The 17,903-nt window shown below is 46.1% G+C and overlaps 1 protein-coding gene across 1 annotated transcript in view; it reads left to right on the forward strand.

Moving 5' to 3' along the window:
* TGM6 (transglutaminase 6) overlaps window positions 1-4,496 on the forward strand; it is a 63,838-nt gene extending 59,342 nt beyond the window's left edge. The window contains exons 11-13 of the mRNA XM_030886993.2: window positions 959-1,113; window positions 1,389-1,522; window positions 4,343-4,496. Coding sequence (XP_030742853.1) covers window positions 959-1,113; window positions 1,389-1,522; window positions 4,343-4,496 — 443 coding nt within the window. The remainder of the gene's footprint in view (window positions 1-958; window positions 1,114-1,388; window positions 1,523-4,342) is intronic.
* Window positions 4,497-17,903: the final 13,407 nt, after the last annotated feature.

A 17,903-nucleotide genomic window follows, 5' to 3' on the forward strand; every position in this document is an offset into this window, starting at 1 on the left:
GAGAGAGAGAGAGAGAGAGAACCTGTGGTAGTGACCGATGTTCACAAGAATACATCAGCAAGGTGTCTGTGGCTGATTAGAGGGAAAAGGAAAGGAGTGGGAGAAGGCCAAGACCATGGAGCTGAGAGCGCAGGAGGCATGAGATGGCCGGGTGTGGGAACCAAAGAGGACCTTCCTTAGCTGGTGGGTGACAAGTGTCAAGCTGCAAGGCAGGACGCATTGGGAGAAACAAAGGAGAGTTGACCTCCTCACCAGCTCGGGAGCTTGAGGCAGGCTGTGGCCTCCCTCCTCTCTGTGCCTAGAACATCGTAGGTTGTAAACAAATGAACTCTTGAGGTGGTAAATGATGTATCTGCCTTGAATCGTTAGGGAAAGTTTAGCTATGTTTCAGGTTGCATTTGGGAATCTTTCTGCTATCCTAGTACCTGACTGGTGTGAATGTATCCCCCTACATCTTGATTCCTTGATTGATTTGCTTATGTGATTTTGAACCCCAAAAAAATTTCCTCTCCAAGCCTCAGGCTTCTTCGTGTATGAACGGAGGATTGTAGTGCCTGTCTCATGATGGCTGTAAGGAACAGAGATGAGATGGCTATGAGTTGGGTCTTCCTGTCCTGCTCTGGGGTACCAATGAAGAGTACTGGTCTCTTTCTTTCATTTGCTCACTCTTCCATCCATCCATCCATCCATCCATCCATTCATTCATTCATTCATGTGCCCACCCACTCATTCATTTACTTATTTACTCATCTACTCAGTTTGGACTTGTTCACTCATCCGTTCCTTCCTTCTCTCACCATTCCGTCACACATTTGCCTTCACTCATTCATTCACACATGTATCCATCCATTCCTTCCTTTATCCACTTCCAGTCACTCATTTTTCTTTCAGTCATTCACTCCCTCCCTCAGATTGTTTTCTTGATCATACAAACTCCCGCCTCTGCTTTCTCTTCCAGAGAAAAAGATCCCCATCGCAATAGCTTACTCTCAGTATAAGGAAGACCTGACGGAGGACAAGAAGATCCTGTTGGCGGCCATGTGCCTTGTCACCAAAGGAGAGAAGCTCCTGGTGGAGAAAGACATTACTCTGGAGGACTTCATCACGATCAAGGTGACTCCTGCCCTCATCCCCCAACCTGTTCCTAGCAGGCCCTCTTCAGAGCGAAGGAGGGCACCAGAAGCTGGGGGCCCGGCGCGTCTCACTCCAGCCTCAGTTCTCAAGGCTAGGAGGAGTCCTCTGAAGGCAGGGACTTGGACATGATGATGAACATGGGGGTAGGTGGAGGCAAGGCATAAATGTCCCATTTTCTGATCCAGTGAGGACCACAGGTTCCCTGAGGGTGAGATGGGAGGAAGGGCGATGACTCGTGGGTATTGCCCCTCCAGGTGCTGGGCCCCGCTGTGGTGGGGGTGGCCGTTGTGGTGGAAGTGATGGTGGTCAACCCCCTCTTGGAGAGAGTGGAGGACTGTGTGCTGATGGTGGAGGGCAGTGGCCTGCTCCAAGGACAGCTCAGCATTGAGTAAGTACCAACCTGCCTTCCTCCCTCCCTCCCTCCCTTCCTTCCTCCCTCATGGGATGGGCCAGAGAGAAGCTGCCAGGTGGAGGGGTAGAGAGAGGCTTCTAGACCCCAGGAGCCAGATTCCCACACACATCAGCCTCCATTCGTGTGTTCATGATCTCATTCATTCAATCATTCTCTCAATCACAGAAGTGATCACAACATCTGTTTACTTATGCATCCCCTCACTCTCTCTTCCATTTGCTCACTCTTCCAGCCGTCCATCCATCCGCTGATTTCCTCATGTATCCACTTGCTCATTCATTTAGTTATTTATTCGTCTACTCAGTTTGGACTTGTCCATTCATCAATTCCGTCCTTCTCTCACCATTCCTTCACACGCTACACCTTCACTCAGGCATCCACGTGTGTATCTGTCTATTCCTTCCTTTATTCACTTTCAATTATTCATTTTTCTTTCATTCATTCACTCACTCAGATTGTTCTTGGTCATACGAACCCTACTCTAGGCCACTGTCAGTTGCTAAGAATGCCAAGATGAACCAGATATGAGTCTTCTGGAGAAGGGCTCTTCCAGGCCCATCAAATGAGGATAATATGAATTGAACAGACAGAAGAATGGACTTAGACCTTACGTTGGGATGGAGTAACCTCAGTGAGGAGGGAAATCTTTTTGCTTATTATTAAATACTTCTATTGGGGGCTCTTACAGCTCTTATCACAATCCATACATTCATCCATTGTGTCAAGCACATTTGTACATATGTTGCCATCATCATTTTCAAAGCGTTTTCTTTCTACTTGAGCCCTTGGTATCAGCTCCTCATTTTCCCCCCTCCCTTCCTCCCTCAAAAACCCTTGATAAGTTATAGATTATTATTTTCATATCTTACATCGTCCTCTGTCACCTTTCACCCACTTTTCTGTTGTTCGTCCCCCTGGGAAGGGGTTATATGTATATGATCCTTGTGATCAATTCCCCCTTTCTCCCCACACCTTCCCCTTATCCTCCTGGTATCTCTATCCTCATTGTTGGCCCTGAGGGGCTTATCTATCCTGGATTCCTTGTGTTTTGGGCTCTTATCTGTAGCAGTGTACATGTTCTGGTCTAATCTGATTAGTAAGTTAGAATTAAGGTCATGAGAGTGGGGGGGAGGAAGCAATAAAGATCTAGAGGAAAGTTGTGTGTTTCATCATTGCTATACTGCACCCTGACTGGCTCATCAATTCCCTGTGACCCCTCTGTGAGGGGATGTCCAATTGTCTACAAATGGCTTTGGGTCTCCACTCCTTGCCTCCCCCTCACCTACCCACCCCGCTCCCATTCACATTGGTATGATTTTTTTCTGGGTCTTAGATGCCTGATACCTTAACCCATTGACACCTCATGATCACACAGGCTGGTGTGCTTCTTCCATGTGTGATTTGTTGCTTCTCAGCTAGATGGATGTTTGTTTATCTTCAAGCTTTTAAGACCCCAGAGACTATATCTTTTTTTTTTAATTAAATACTTTTATTAGGAGCGACACTATATCTTTTGATAGCTGGGCACCATCAACTTTCTTCACCACATTTGCATATACACACATTTTGTCTTCTGCAATGTCGGGGAGGTGAGCATCACAGAGTGCCGGATTATTAGAACAAAGTGTTCATGTGTTGAGGGAGGACTTTAGTAGAGGCATAATGTCCATCTTCTACCTTAATTCTTAACATATAGATATAAGTACATAGATCTATTTCCCTCTCGTTATAGATAAATATATTTACATACAAACATCCCTGTATTTAGACCTCTATAAATATCCTTTGCCTCCTGGTTCTTTCCTCTATTTCCTTTTACTTTCCTCTTGTCCTACCATCATGTTTGGCCTTCAATCATGTTTAGTAATTCCTCACTGTTATATTGCCCTTGATTAAGCCCCACTAGGCATCCTACGCCCTTCTCGCCATTGATTTTAGTTCACTTGTTGTTCCCTTGTCCCTGGGTTGGTTGCCACCCTCTTCCTTTCTCCAACCTCCCCTTCTCCCATAACCCCCTGGTTCTGTTGTTTTCATCTACAAATTATCTATCCCACCTATCTTATCTAGTAGACATCCAGAGACATTAATAAGCACAAAAAACAGGTAAAGCCAAACAAACCAACAAAGGAAGACAAAATCAACAAAACAATAACAACAACAAAAACAAAATAACAACAACAAAAAGAAAGCCAATGACAAAAAAGGAAAAGCCTATAAATAGCTTAAGGTCTGTTTGTTAGCATTTGCGAGTGTTTTCCAGTTGAGTCTGATGGGATACCACCCTCTGTCTCCAAAGTCTATTTTTGGTATTCCCCAGAGATGTCATCACTTTGCTCTCCTCGCTGCTCTGTTGCATGTCCTTGGTGGTTCACCCCAGCATAATGGGGTCAGATTTGGCACAATTCTCACACTGTGTCTCCAGTGTTGTCCCCTGAAGCACTATGGTTCAGTGAGGGATGTCGTGTCTCATGGTGGGGACAGCCCTATGGTCCTCTCTGTGCATTGTCTGTTCTGAACAGGAATATTGTCTCAGGGCTTGGTGGGCCAGGATGGGTTCCCCTTACTGTCCATTGAGGAGGGAAATCTTAAGATATAGTCAGGGTGTGGGGATGAGACTAGCCTGGTGGGGCAGGAGGGGTGGGAAATGCAGGAAGGAAAGATTCATCTGGAAGCAGGGTGTCCAGGTTTGAATGTCAAACCAAGCGGTATGAACTTGAGATTGTGGGAGGCCTGGTCTGGCAGGCCAACCAGGAGAGCAGGCTAATAGTCTCCTCTTTCCTTGTCCCTTTTCTCCAGTGTGCCCAGTCTGGAGCCTCAGGAGAAGGCCTGGGTCCAGTTCAACATTACCCCCTCCAGGAGTGGCCCAAGGCAGCTGCAGGTGGACCTTGTCAGCCCCCACTTCCCAGACATCAAAGGCTTCGTGATCATTCACGTGGCCGAAGCCAAGTGAGGGGAACAGAATGAGGAGGAGATGGCATCTGCCTACCTTTGTTCCTACCACACGACAGCCAGGAGTCTTGGGGTTCAGGCCCACTTCAGCCTCGGCCTCCATTGGTGAATGTGGCAAGTTCTTTTTCCTTCTGAGCCTCAGTTTTCTCATCTGTAAAACGGGGTGCTGGGCTCAGGAATCCTTAGACTTTCTGTCAACTCTGGATGATGTAAGTACTATAGGAGCCTCTGCCCCCATCATCTCTTCATTCTTGTTGCCGGGAGGCTGGTGGAACCCACCCACTCTGGCTGCTCCACCCCATCAACTCACTCTTGCCCTGGCCAATCACCCAGACTCTGTTTCTCTCTTCGCTCCTCAAATGCCCCAACCACATCCGGACCCAAGAAGCATTTCCCAAGCCCTCAGAGAGAACCCCCAGTTGTGAGAGCCAAAGCCTTAACAGCCCCCACCACTTCCGTTCTCCAGCACAGGAAGAGTCTGGGCCAAGATCACACAGCAAGCGAGAGACAGAGTTGGGGCCATCTACTCCATGTCAGTTTTACGCAAAATGACGTTCCTGCAAATAATTCGACGTGAAGCAATTGGGAGACTTTCTCATCATGAAGACACAGGCTCAAGGTCGAGGAGACTGCTGCCGTCTGGAGAAAGCTGACGAAGACAAACAAGGGGCTGCCAGACCCAGACTCCAGTCCCCCAGAAGCTGCACCCCAAATCTGATCCCATTCTGCTCACCAGAGATCTCACCCAGCCAGCCCAGCTCTGCCTGCCGGTCCTTTATGTCTTTGGAGTTTATATGGGGCCGACTTTGTAAGACATCCTCAACAGCACAATCCTTTCATGTCAGATCCAACAAAGACCCCTGGGACGAAGGCCGAAGAAAGGCCCCCCAGGCCCTGCAGATAACTGCGCTGCACTTAGCATTCAACTCCCCAAATTTCCCAGGCAGCCAAAGGCATTATACTTAGCCATGTGACTTAAATAATCGGAACAACAACCAAGCAGGCTCATCTGCAGATCGTGTCTGGAGCAGCTCTTTTAAGAAGGGGGCCAGGCAAACACTCGGGAGTCCCTCAAAACTAAGCTCCCTGCCATCGAGTCAATCCTAACTCATCGTGAGCCTGTCGGGCAGAGCAGAGCTGCCCCTGTGGCTGTCTGTGATTGGGGATCCTTAGGGGAGCAGAAAGCCTCGTCTTCCACCTGAGTGGCAGCTGGTGGATCGGAATCACTAAGCATGAGGCTAGCAGCCTCACCAGGGCAGTGCAAATGGTACATGTGCTCGGCAGCTGACTGAAAGTCCTTACAGAAGCTCCTTGGGTGACCTGCTTCCAAAATCTCAGTCACTGAAGTCCTTTTGAAGTACAGTTCTACTCTGATCCCCACGAGGTTGCCTTAAGGAGTCAACTCAACATCCACTGGCTTGGTGAACTCACCCGGTGTTTGGTGGAGGCGCCTGTGCCCAAGACGAAGGGACTAATATCCACCAGCGAGGCATCTCTCTGGGGGCTCACACAACATGGGGCTCACTCAACAGGACTGAGCTCCCAGAGGTGGACTTGGAAAACCCAGGCTCATGTCACAAGTCATGACCTTAGCCTGCTTTGGATGGCCCTCTCTAAGAGGGAGGGGCAGCTGGAGGGCCTGAGCAGGCAGTCATTTCCTCAGAGTGGTGCAGAAGAAAGGGACGTTGGAGAGAACCCTGGTCTCCTGGTGTGAATTGTGGGGCACCGAATGGCTGAGGGCCACCTGCTGGGTAGCTGTGCTTCCGTACAGCTCTCTTGTATGGGATCCTCAAAGTTGAGCTTAGGTATGACTTTAATGGAACAAGTGACCCCAGAAATTATTCTAGCCCATGTTGAAAGCAGAGAGACCCTCAGCAGCCAATGGTTAGGGATGAGAGAGGTAGGGGCATGGAGAGACTCAAAGACCAAGGGGTCATTTTGGAAACTGCCAAGACCAATGTGCAAGTGGGGATTGCCTTTCAGTTGGTAATGGGACAGCCTGGTGATGTCCTAAAAGGGAAAGGGCAGACCAGGTGAATCCAGGACCAAAACAAGTCATCATTAGAGTTGGCTGGTAGAGGAAACCCGACAGGACTTGACTTGAAGCTCAGACATCTTACTGCTTCCATTCGGGCTCCCCGTGCCTCTTCAACTCCACCTGAACCTTAACAGGGTTTCTTGATACCGTCAAGTCAGGGATCTGAGCTATGAGGCCCCAAAGGGGCCTCGATGCCTTTTGAATAGGAATAGGCAAACTTTTTTCAGTAAAGGGTCAGATTGTAAATATTTCAGGCTTGGTGGGCCACCTAGTTGTCTGTTGCACCTACTGGGCTCTGCTCATGTGGCATGAAAACAACTAGGAGATAAAAAGAAACTAGCCTGGCTACATGGTGATGAGGAGCCCTGGTGAGGCCGTGGTAAAGCACTCTGTGGCTAATCAAGAGGTCAGTGGTTAGAACCCACCAGCTGGCTACTCCGTGGGAGAAAAGACCAGGCAATCTGCTTCCATTAAGTTTACAACCTAGGCATCCCAGTGGGGCAGTTCTACTCTGTCCTACAGGGTCACCATGAGTTGGAATTGACTCAACAGGACATAGCAACAACGGATAGCAATAAGCTTTCTTTACTAAACCAGGCAGCAAAGAAGACTTGGCCCACAGGGGGTGGTTTGCTGGTGCTGCTGTAAAACGAAGTGTTGACTCACCTGTTTGTTCCAGGACTGAGCTCTGACACCAGAGGGCTCCCTGTCCCAGCTGAGGATCAAGCCCAAATCTAGGCAAAGGCCGGGTGCTGAGCAGGCTCCACACCAAAACTGAAATAAGGTTGAATTTCAACCCTGGCCCCAGGCAGTGCCAAGACTTGGAGCCATAACTGATGAGGCTGGGTCATGACCCTGAAGGTAGACTTCGCTGTAAATATCAACCTCATCCCCCTACCACAACTAACTCCTGATTTAACCTTGGCCCTAGACCAAGATCTGACCCTGAACTGAGCAGTGATCCAGCCCACATAACCTGAGGTCAGCCCAACCCAAGCCGAGCCTTTTCTCCAGCCTACTTCCAAACTTAAACTGTGCTCTTATCCCTGATGAAACCCTGACCCCAGACTGAGCTCTACTCCTGACCTCTAACAGCCCTAATCCCAGGCTGAGCGCCGACCCCACTCTGAATACTGAGCTGGTCTCAAACTGAGCCCTGACCTCAATCAGACCCCAGCCATGTCAGGCTTTAGGTCTGGACCCTAGGCCTCTCTTCCCTATCGGAGTTTCTCAAGTTGGGCCCCCGTACACCCCTCTGATAGTCTAGATGTCATGGGGTACACTGCCCATCTTCCTGGACAGAGGGTCTCAGTTCACCTTGCTTTCCCTTTGAGTCCTCCATGCTGTGACCATTCACGTGCATGACCCAGTCCTCAAGGAGTAAGTACTTCTCCCCACCACCAGGGTGTGCTTTCCCTCGTAGACAATTGTCAGAAGCAAAAGGAACCCTGCGACGTTCTCGCCAGCAAAACAGGAGCCAGTCTATGATTGGCATCGAAGAGAACACTCCTTTCTAAGGAGTCTCTTCATCTCTGTCAAGGTGGGCATCTGCCCAGGTGGGTCCAGACCCCCCAGTCCCCCATCTTTCTCAGTTGCAGCTCCTCTCCCAGGCTGAGTTGTCCAGGAAGCTGGTTCTGAGCTGGAGTGTAGGACTGACAAACTCACTACCCTCCTGGGAAGGGGATTACCATCTAGCTTGTGGAGAGGGAGAGACATGATCACAAACTTTCCTGAATACCTAATGTGGTAGTCACCTAATCTGTTGTCAATTTAAGGATTAATAGTGTAAGGGTGGAGTCTAGGCTGTCAATCTGGAGATAGCCAATGAGATTTCTGTGTGGGCATAACTTTCCCTTGGAGAATTTTGGGAAATCTGGTACTTCCTCCATGGAGGTGGAAGACACCTCTCTGCTACTCCCTGGGAGACATTGTAGAAGACAAGCCATATGGAAGCTGGATAAACCACAGAGGACCCCTGCCAGCGCTGAGATGCTTACGCCACTGGACCCAAAGACTTTCTACCCATTGGCCAGTGATCTTCTACAGCGTTATTGCATATGTTGCATCATTCTGAAGAGGACTTTATAGATTGATGTCGGACATATGGGCTAATATAGGACTTAAGGCCTTGGACTGTACTGGGCTGGGATGTTTTCTCAATGTTCAATTCCTATGTATATAAATCTCTTTCTTATACACATGGATTTGTTTCTCTAGTCTACCCAGACTAACACACCTAAAATGAGGAATCGATTTCCACCAGTAAACAAATTCATGAATAAATAAGCCAATCAAATAGAGTGAGAAGTACCAAGAAATAAAACTGACAGGCACCTCTTGCCCCAACTGGTGGAGTAGCACTCCCTTAAACGACAGCATCGCCGACAGCCTCTCTGAAGAAGTGACATTAGCGCTGAAATGTGAATGACAATAAAAATGATAAAAACAAAATGTGTGTGCTTGTTGTTTTCAGGTGCTTTAATAAGACGTTAAGTGGAACAGATTGCTACAAATATAAACTCCGTGAAAACCATCAAAATGTTCCCAAATTGAATGTGGTAAGGACTGTACAACTCTTAATGTGATTGACTGATCGAATTGTACGGCATGTGATGTATGTGCCAATAAAACGATCCTTTTTAAATATATCCACATGTGAAGCTGTTGCTTCTCGGCCTCTCCCCTCTGGATCCCAGCGCTCCTGAAGGCGGTGTTCCCATCTTGACGCCCTTCCCTGAAGAACTCTGCGCTTCACTTTGCACCACGTTTTCACACCTCGAGGGACCCACATCGTGGCCCTTTTCAATGTCCTTTTAGTTTAGGGACAAGCTGGGGGCTGTACACTAGATGGGTGAGGGCTCCCAATAAATTCTTCTGGACAGCCCTTGCAACCTTCCAAGAACGAGCAGGTGCCCCGGGACGGGAATAAATTCCTCCTTGTAGCTTCCCTCACCCTTCTCACCAATACAGCTTTCAATTTTCATTAAACCTTATTCATAATAAGTGTGCTCATCCTGTATCCCTTCAAGAAAATCAATCCAGATCATCCCTTTGGCGTCCCCCAAATCCATCGCCATAACCTTCGGCGCTGACCTCTCTGCCTCGAGTTAGGGAGCACTGAAAACTGGGGGAAGGGCCCTGAAAGCCGCATTCAGGACAATGCGCCTGCTCATTCTCCCAAGGGAGCAAGGGTTGCCTAGGGGAATTTTATTAGAAAATGGGACCTCATCCATTCCACAGTCCTGACTTTCCCCCTTCAGACCTCTTTTGGTCCCTGAGATTCAAAGAACAATTGGGGTTCAAAAAAAAACTCACTGCCAGAGTCAATGCCAACTCATAGTGACCGTGTAGTACAAGGCAGAACTGCCCCTGTGAGTGTCCGAGAATGTACATCAGAGGGAGGGAGAGAGGTAACTCTGCTCTTCCTCCCACAGACCAGCGGCTGGCTTCCAACTGCTGCCCTGGCAGTGAGCGGGCTCCTGCAGTGGGGTCGAGGGATGGAAACACTGCCTTCAGGCGGTGTAGAGCAAGTGCAGGCATGTCAAGAACATCGGCTCATATTCGGATGTCTGTGTTTCACAGAGGTTCCTATGAGTTTGTAGCAGGGCTTTTTACTTACCATTGTATGATGAATAAAGTTCTGTGAACATTCTTGCACTGGGCTTTCTGTGAAAATATGTCAGCTTTTCTATTTATATGTTTGTAGAAGTGGAACGGCTGGGTCATGGAGTTTACATGTGTTCAGCTTTATAAACCAACTTCCTCCAATCCCTATTCCTATATAGGTCTTGTAAGAAGGTTAGAATGACAGAAAAATGAGGGAGAAAAAAATAACTCAGAATTGCCCACACCTGTGTTTAAGCGTGAACCAACGTGTGGCTATTTACTTCCCGACAGAGTAATACTGCCATCTACTGGATTTTTAAATTACTTTCACATTTTCACCGTTGACATTTTTTAAAATACCGTTTTTTAAACTAGGTAATACACTCACTAGGTTCAATATTTATAAGGTTTAGATAGTACTCTTTGGAAACTCCCTTTTTGCCAGTGGTCATAAATAACGTGGGTGGTTTTTTTTGTAACACAGTCAAAATACATATGAGGGAGCTTCAAAACATTAGTGAAAAAGTTGAATTAAAAGGTAACAGAATTTGTCTACAAATTTTTTAACAATTTTTAAAATTCTAAAGATTTTGACACCTAGTGCACATACCATAAAATTTAATATTTTATATATCAACGAGAATTGTGCAATCACCACCAGTCAATTTTAAAACATCTTCATTCTTTTCTTTTAAAAAAATCATTTTATTGGGGCTCGTACAACTCTTATCACAATCCATACATACATCCATGTGTGTCAAGCACATTTTGACATTTGTTGCCCTCATCATTCTCAAAATATTTGCTTTCAACTTGAGCCCTTGGTATCAGCTCATTTTCCCCCTCCCTCCCTGTTCCCCCTCCCTCAAAACCCTTGATAATTTATAAATGATTATTATTTTGTCATATCCTACACTGTCCGACGTCTCCCTTCACCCACTTTTCTGTTGTCCATCCCCCAGGGAGGGGGTTATATGTAGATCCTTCTAATCGGTTCCCCCTTCCTACCCCACCCTCCCATTATCTTCCCAGTATCGCCACTCTCACCACTGGTCCTGAAGGGATCCCTTTTACACTTGTTCCTTTGGAAGCAAAAATCTTCCCTGTAAGCAATGAAATCGGCCATTCCTTGCATATACTTTCCAGAGAAATGTTATGCTTGGTCATTTCACAAAGCTGTAGAGCCTACAGTCAACGTTTAAATGAGGTGAAGGTTAAAGATTTCTCAAATGTCCACGCTTCCCCTCTGATTTCACAATTGCTCTTCCTCCCTCATCATTCCCCTCCTGCCTTGGTGCCCGAGTCCCTGCAAATCTCACAGCACTCACACCAGGCCCAGGGCATGGCTTCACACAGTTTAGGGGCTGGTAGGTCCCAAACTATGAGTCGGTGACCAATCTGGAGACTTCTGACTCACGTGTTTAGAAGGGCTGATGAATTCAAATCAGCTAATGAACGGCAACAACCAAGTGCTGTCTCCCCAAGCTGTAAAACTCAACTCCCTGCCCTCAAGTCCACTTCAGCGCTGGGAATCCTACAGGACAGGTCTGGACTGCCTCTGCGTTTCCGAGACTGTGGCTCCTTCCAGGAGTTGAAAGCCTCATCTTTCTCCTGAGGAGTGGCGGGTGGTTTCAAACTGCTGATCTTGAAGTTAGCAGACCAACTCGCTTTGGCACCAGGGTTCCTTCACCAAGCTATAGAGCAGAGGTTCTCAACCTGTGGGTCACGACCCCTTTGGGGGGGCGTGTCAAATGACCCTTTCCCTGGGGTCACCCAATTCATAAGAGTAGCAAAATCACAACATGAGGAACTGTATTAAAGGGTCGAGGCATTAGGAAAGTTGAGAACCACTGCTATCGAAGTTGCCGAATCAACCAGGCTCAAGAGCCGGAGGTCAGATGATGGTGATCCAGATGGCAGCTCCAGAGCGAGACAGAGATTTGCCGATACAACCATGTATATTGGATGCAGACCATACCCTCAAGGAGGGCTCCTTACTTGAACGAGGCAGGACAAGGTGTGAAGGGCAGTGACTGGGGTGAGAGTGGTAACTGGTAAGATAGTGACTCGAGATACATCCCATCGTAACCCAGCCTCATTTATATGACGGACAGCTGCTTCCAAATGGCACCGTAACCATGGGCGCAGAGGCCGGGATTTACAGCACATGACAAAATAGAGGACTGTGGTTAGAATGTAAGGCACCTGGTGGTGTTGTGGTTAGGCAGCAATCCGCATGGTCGGCAGTTTGAAACCACCAGCAGCTCCTCGGGGGAAAGACTGGACTTTGTGCTCCTGTCAACAGTTACCGTCTCGGAAACCCACACGAGTGGCTGTGAGTCAGCCTGGACTCGCTGGCAGTGCGGTTTGGTTTTGCTTTTGGAGGTTTTTGATGGCTCAAAGGGCCATACTGAGTAACTCATTGCACCACATGCATCCACCTGGGCTTAATAAATGAGTTCTTCCTTTCTCGTTCCCATCTTTGAAACATGAATATTATTCCTAAGATTTTAGGAAGCCCAAAGAAAAAATATTTCTACCCAAAATAGTCATCCCTGCCTGATTTTAAACAAGGAAACTCTGTGATATGTTGAATTCTCAAAATAAGGAGAATGGCCAAGTTATATCACACCCACCAAATGTATATCCAGTAATGATAAAAAGATACATAAAAAGTATCTACCATAGAAGTTTTGTGTGTGTGTTTTTAACCCTAGAGGTCACCAAGGATCCCTGATGTGCAGTGGTTATGCATCAGCTACTAACTGCAAGGTCACCAACCAGCTCGAACCGCCAGCTGCTCTGGTGGAGAAAGATGAGGCTTTCTACTCCCATAACCCACAGGGACAGTTCTACCTGGTCCGACGGAATTCCAACGAGTTGGAATTGACTCCATGGGAGTGAGTTTGAGAGGTCACCAGGATGGCAGAGGAAGAAGCTCCATGCACCCCTCCCCATGTGGTTTTTAGGAATCACTGAATCAGTTCCAACACAGAGTGACCTTGCATAGCAGAACCAAGCCCCGCCTGGCCACGGCCATCACAACCATCGGAGCCCATTGTCTCAGCTGCTTTGTCAAGCCATCGTTTCTGCCTACTCTCTACTTTACCAAGTATAATGTCCCTCCTGATAGTGTGTCTAAATAAAGTACATCACAGTCATGTCATCTCCATAGAAATATTACAAATAAATAAACAACAAGCAGAAACCATCAGACAGAAGTGTCCAAACTCTGCTAAATAATCAGAGATTCTTAGCCACCCAGGAACTGCTTAAAGAAAGGCAGCATCAAGAACACAGTAGGAAAGCTGTGGCCTTTTGTCACCGGAACACATTCCCCACCTGCACCAGGTCAGTATTACCCTGAAGCGGCAGCCTGCAGGACCAGCTTGCCACACTGGCCTTGCTTCTGAATGGAGTAGACCACACCTCGGCAGTAAGACGTCTGGCCAAGCCTGTCAGCCTGCAGACTAAAATATGATAGCAAATATACTTGCTGTGGCCGTCCTAGCAGAGAAAGGAAGAGGAAGAACAGGCGCAGGGAGGACGGAAAATCCTGTAATTGCTGCTGCAAGAGAGGACGAAGTGTCCCACCGCCCTGTCCACAGAGCCAGTCTGCAGACTGCAAGGGGTCTTTCCTGTTTGTACAAAGACAGGAAACTAACTTTTACAAAGTCAGTAAACCAGCTGATTACTTAAAGGAAACAAAACAAAACAAAAAGGCAGAAAACATTGAAGAAGGGAAGGAAGCTGGTTTCCAAAGTGACCATACATTAATTCAAATGTCCTATTTTCACACACACACACACACACACACACACACACACACACACACACACACACACATTATAAGGCACATAAAGAAATAGGAAAGGACAGTCAGAGGAAAAAAAAAGAACCAGATTCCACTCCTTGAGAAAGTCAAAGCGTTGGATATAATAAAGACTTTTTTAAAACTTTAACATATGTTCAAAGAGCTAAAGGAAAACACAACGGCCCAGAAAAGGAGGAAAAGGAAGTCTGAACACAACGCGCCTATTGACAGAAAGTACAACAAAGAGCCAAGGGGAACAAAGATTCCGCTGGAGGAGGTCACCGGCAAGTTGAGCAGACAGAAGAAACCATCTGCAAACTTGAAACTAAGATAACTGAAGCAGCTCAGCATACAACGCAGACAGAAAAACGAGCAATCAAAAGGAACAAACCCGAGACCTGCAGGACACCATCAAGCAGACCAACATATGCGCTAAGGAAGGCACAGACAGAGAGTAAAGAATGAGACAGAAAGATACATAGTTAAAGAAAAATGAATGAAAACTTCTCATATTTGATGAAAGACATACATTTATACGTCCAACGAATTTCAAGTAAGATAAACCCAAAGAAATCCACACCAAGACACATTATAATCAAAATGTTAAAAGACAAACATAAACATAAAAAAGAGAAAATAAAATATTTAAAGCGACAAAAAAGGAAATTGTCACATACAAAGAATTCTCAATAAGATTAAGTGCCAATTTTCCCTCAGCAACCAGAGTCCAGATGGCAGTAGGGTGACATATCTAAAGTGTTGAAAGAAAGAAAAAAAACCCTGTCAACCAAAAATTATGTAGCTGTCAAAACTGATCTTCGAAATGAGGGTGAAATTAAAATATTTCCAGATAAGCAAAACCAAGGGAAGTTGTTACCATACAAACCATCCTGAAAGAAGTGTTAACAGGAATCTTTTAGGCTGAAATGAAAAGATACTAGAAAGTAACTTGAAGCTGTATAAAGAAATAATATTGTAAATAAAACTGCATGATGAAATATAAAAGCTAGTATCATTGTATTTTTGGTTTGTAACTCTTACCTAAACAAAATATAATTCTACCTCTAAAGTGAACCAGGGATCTATATTAACTTTTATATTCACTTAACTTTAAGCCCTAACCTAAAAACAATTAGTTCTTATAATGTGGCCCTGCTCAGTACATGCCCTTATGAAGTGATCACTGATGACATGTGTATAATGAAAAAAATCAGATGATGCCTGGCTATCAGACAGAATAGTGTCTGAAGTCTTAAAGACTTGTCTTAAAACAAGTAGACATCTAAGTGAGGTGTCAGCTAAGTCCACCCTGAAGAAGCACACCAGCCCCTGCGATCCAAAGATTGTAAATAACAAAATCCAAGATCAGAGAAGAAAAACTTAGATTAAAGCTTATTCAAGCTTAAATTCTGAGCACCCAGTTTACAGAAGGCTGTGGCTGACTGTGGAAGTTCAAAATCCATTTGCAGAGTCTACGCTCAGATTAAACCTACTTTGAATTCCTTGGACCCATTCATTGACCAGGGATGTGAACAGTCTTGCCCTCAGACAGAGTGCATTGGGAAGTAGATGGAGACAGACATGTTTGTTGTTGCTAGGTGCCATCGAGTCAGTTCAGACCCATAGCGACCCTTTTAAGCACAACAGAATGAAATACTGCCCAGTCCCGCACCATCCTCACAATTGTTCCTGTGCTGCGGGCCTATTGTTGCAGCCACTGTGTCAATCCATCTCCCTGGGAGCCTTCCTCTTTTTCACTGCCCCTCTACCAAGCATGATGGCCCTCTCCAGGGACTGGTCCCTCCTGACATGTCCAAAGTATGGGAGATGAAATCTCATCGTCCTTGCCTCTAAGGGGTACTTTAGCCATACTTCTTCCAAGACAGACTTGCTTGTCCTTTTGGCAGTGCATGGTACTTTCATTATTCTTCACCAACACCATCATGAAAAGGCATCAGTTCTTCTGTGGTCTTCCTTATTCAGTGTCCAACTTTCACAAGTATATGAGGCAACTGAAAATACCATGGCTTGGGTCAGGTGCACCTTAGTCCTCAAAGTAACATCCTTGCTTCTCAACACTTTAAAGAGGTCTTTTGAGGAAACAGAGTTAAGAGCTAGGAGGCAAAGGATATTTAGATGCCTAAATACAGGCATGTACATATGTAAATATATTTATATATTATGATGGGGAAATAGATCTATGTGCATATACTTATAGGTTTAGTATTAAGGTAGCAGATGGACATTGGGCCTCCACTCAAGTACCCCCTCAATGCAAGACCACGTTGTTCTATTAAACAAACTGGCATTCCATGATGCTCACCTTCAGACACAATAGCTAAAGACGAAGCAGGTGAATAAGCAAATGTAATTAAGAAAGCTGATGGTGCCCAGCTATCAAAAGATATAGCATCTGGGGTCTTAAAAGCTTGAAGGTAAACAAGTAGCCATCTGGCTCAGAAGCAACAAAGCCCACATGGAAGAAGCACACCAGCCTGTGTGATCACAAGGTGTCGAAGGGATCAGGTATCAGGCATTAAAGAACAAAAAAGCATATCATTGTGAATGAGGGGGAGTGTGCAGTGGGGACCTGCGGTAGTCACCTAATCTGGTGTCAATTTAAGGATTAAGAGTGTAGGGGTGGAGTCTAGGGTATCAATCTGGAGGTAGCCAATGAGACTTCTGTGTGGGTAAGCCCTTCTCCTGAGATTTTTGGGAAATGTGGTAATTCCTTCTTGGAGGTGAGAAACACTAACTCTTTCAGTTCACTCCCTTGGAGACTCTCTACTGACAAGGCTGACTTCCTGAGAGGTATCCCTGAGGAGATGCCACATGGACCTACGCTGATGCAGCCCTGGGAACTGGGATGGCCATGTGGAGACCACTGCCAGTGCTGAGATGCTTCTACCACCACTGACTTTGCAGCCACTGACCTGTGATCATTCTGCATTTGGCATCATTGTATGTGTTTTGTGAGTCTGAAGAGGACTTTATGGATTGGTGTCAGGCATACGAGCTAATATCGGAATTTGGATTTTGGACTGGACTGGATTGGGATTTTTCTCAATGTTCAATTCCTCTTGTATATAAACCTCTCCCTTATATACATATGCGTGTTTATGAATTTGTTTCTCTAGTGTACCCAGACTAACACAGGACCCAAAGCCTATCTGTAGGCAACTGCACATCCCCTTACAGAAGGGTCATGGGGAGGAGAAGAGCCAGTCAGGATGCAGAGTAGCAACAATGAAACATACAACTTTCCTCTAGTTCTTAAATACTTTCTCCCCGCCACTATCATGATCCCAATTCTACCTTACAAATCTGGCTAGACCAGAGGATGTACACTGGTGCAGATAGGAACTGGAAATACAAGGAACCCAGGACAGATGATCCCTGCAGGACCAGTGGTGAGAGTGGCAAGACCGGGAGAGTGGAGGGAAGGTGGGATAGAAAGGGGGAACCGATTACAAGGATCTACATATAAGGCCCTCCCTGGGGGACGGACAACAGAAAAGTGGGTGAAGGGAGACGTCGAACAGTGTAAGACATGACAAAATAATAATTTATAAATTATCAAGGGTTCATGAGGGAGGGGAAAAATGAGGAGCTGATACCAAGGGCCCAAGTGGAAAGCAAATGTTTTGAGAATGATGATGGCAACAAATGTACAAATGTGCTTGACACACATGGATGTATGTATGGATTGTGATAAGAGTTGTACGAGCCCCCAATAAAATGATTTTAAAAAGAAAAGGGAAAAAAAGGTCTTTTGCAGCAGATTTACCCAATGCAATATGTCTTGATCTTTTGACTGCTGTCTCTGTGAGCATTGATTTGGATCCAATCAAGACGAAATTCCCAACTTCAACCATTCCTCTACTTATCATGATGTAACATAATGGACCAGTTGTGAGGATTCGGGTCCTCTTTATATTAAGTTGTAATCC

The sequence above is a fragment of the Echinops telfairi genome, unplaced genomic scaffold (assembly GCF_000313985.2).
Source record: "Echinops telfairi isolate 266 unplaced genomic scaffold, ASM31398v2 ScPeMD7_5592;HRSCAF=6446, whole genome shotgun sequence".
NCBI classification, from domain to species: domain Eukaryota; kingdom Metazoa; phylum Chordata; class Mammalia; order Afrosoricida; family Tenrecidae; genus Echinops; species Echinops telfairi.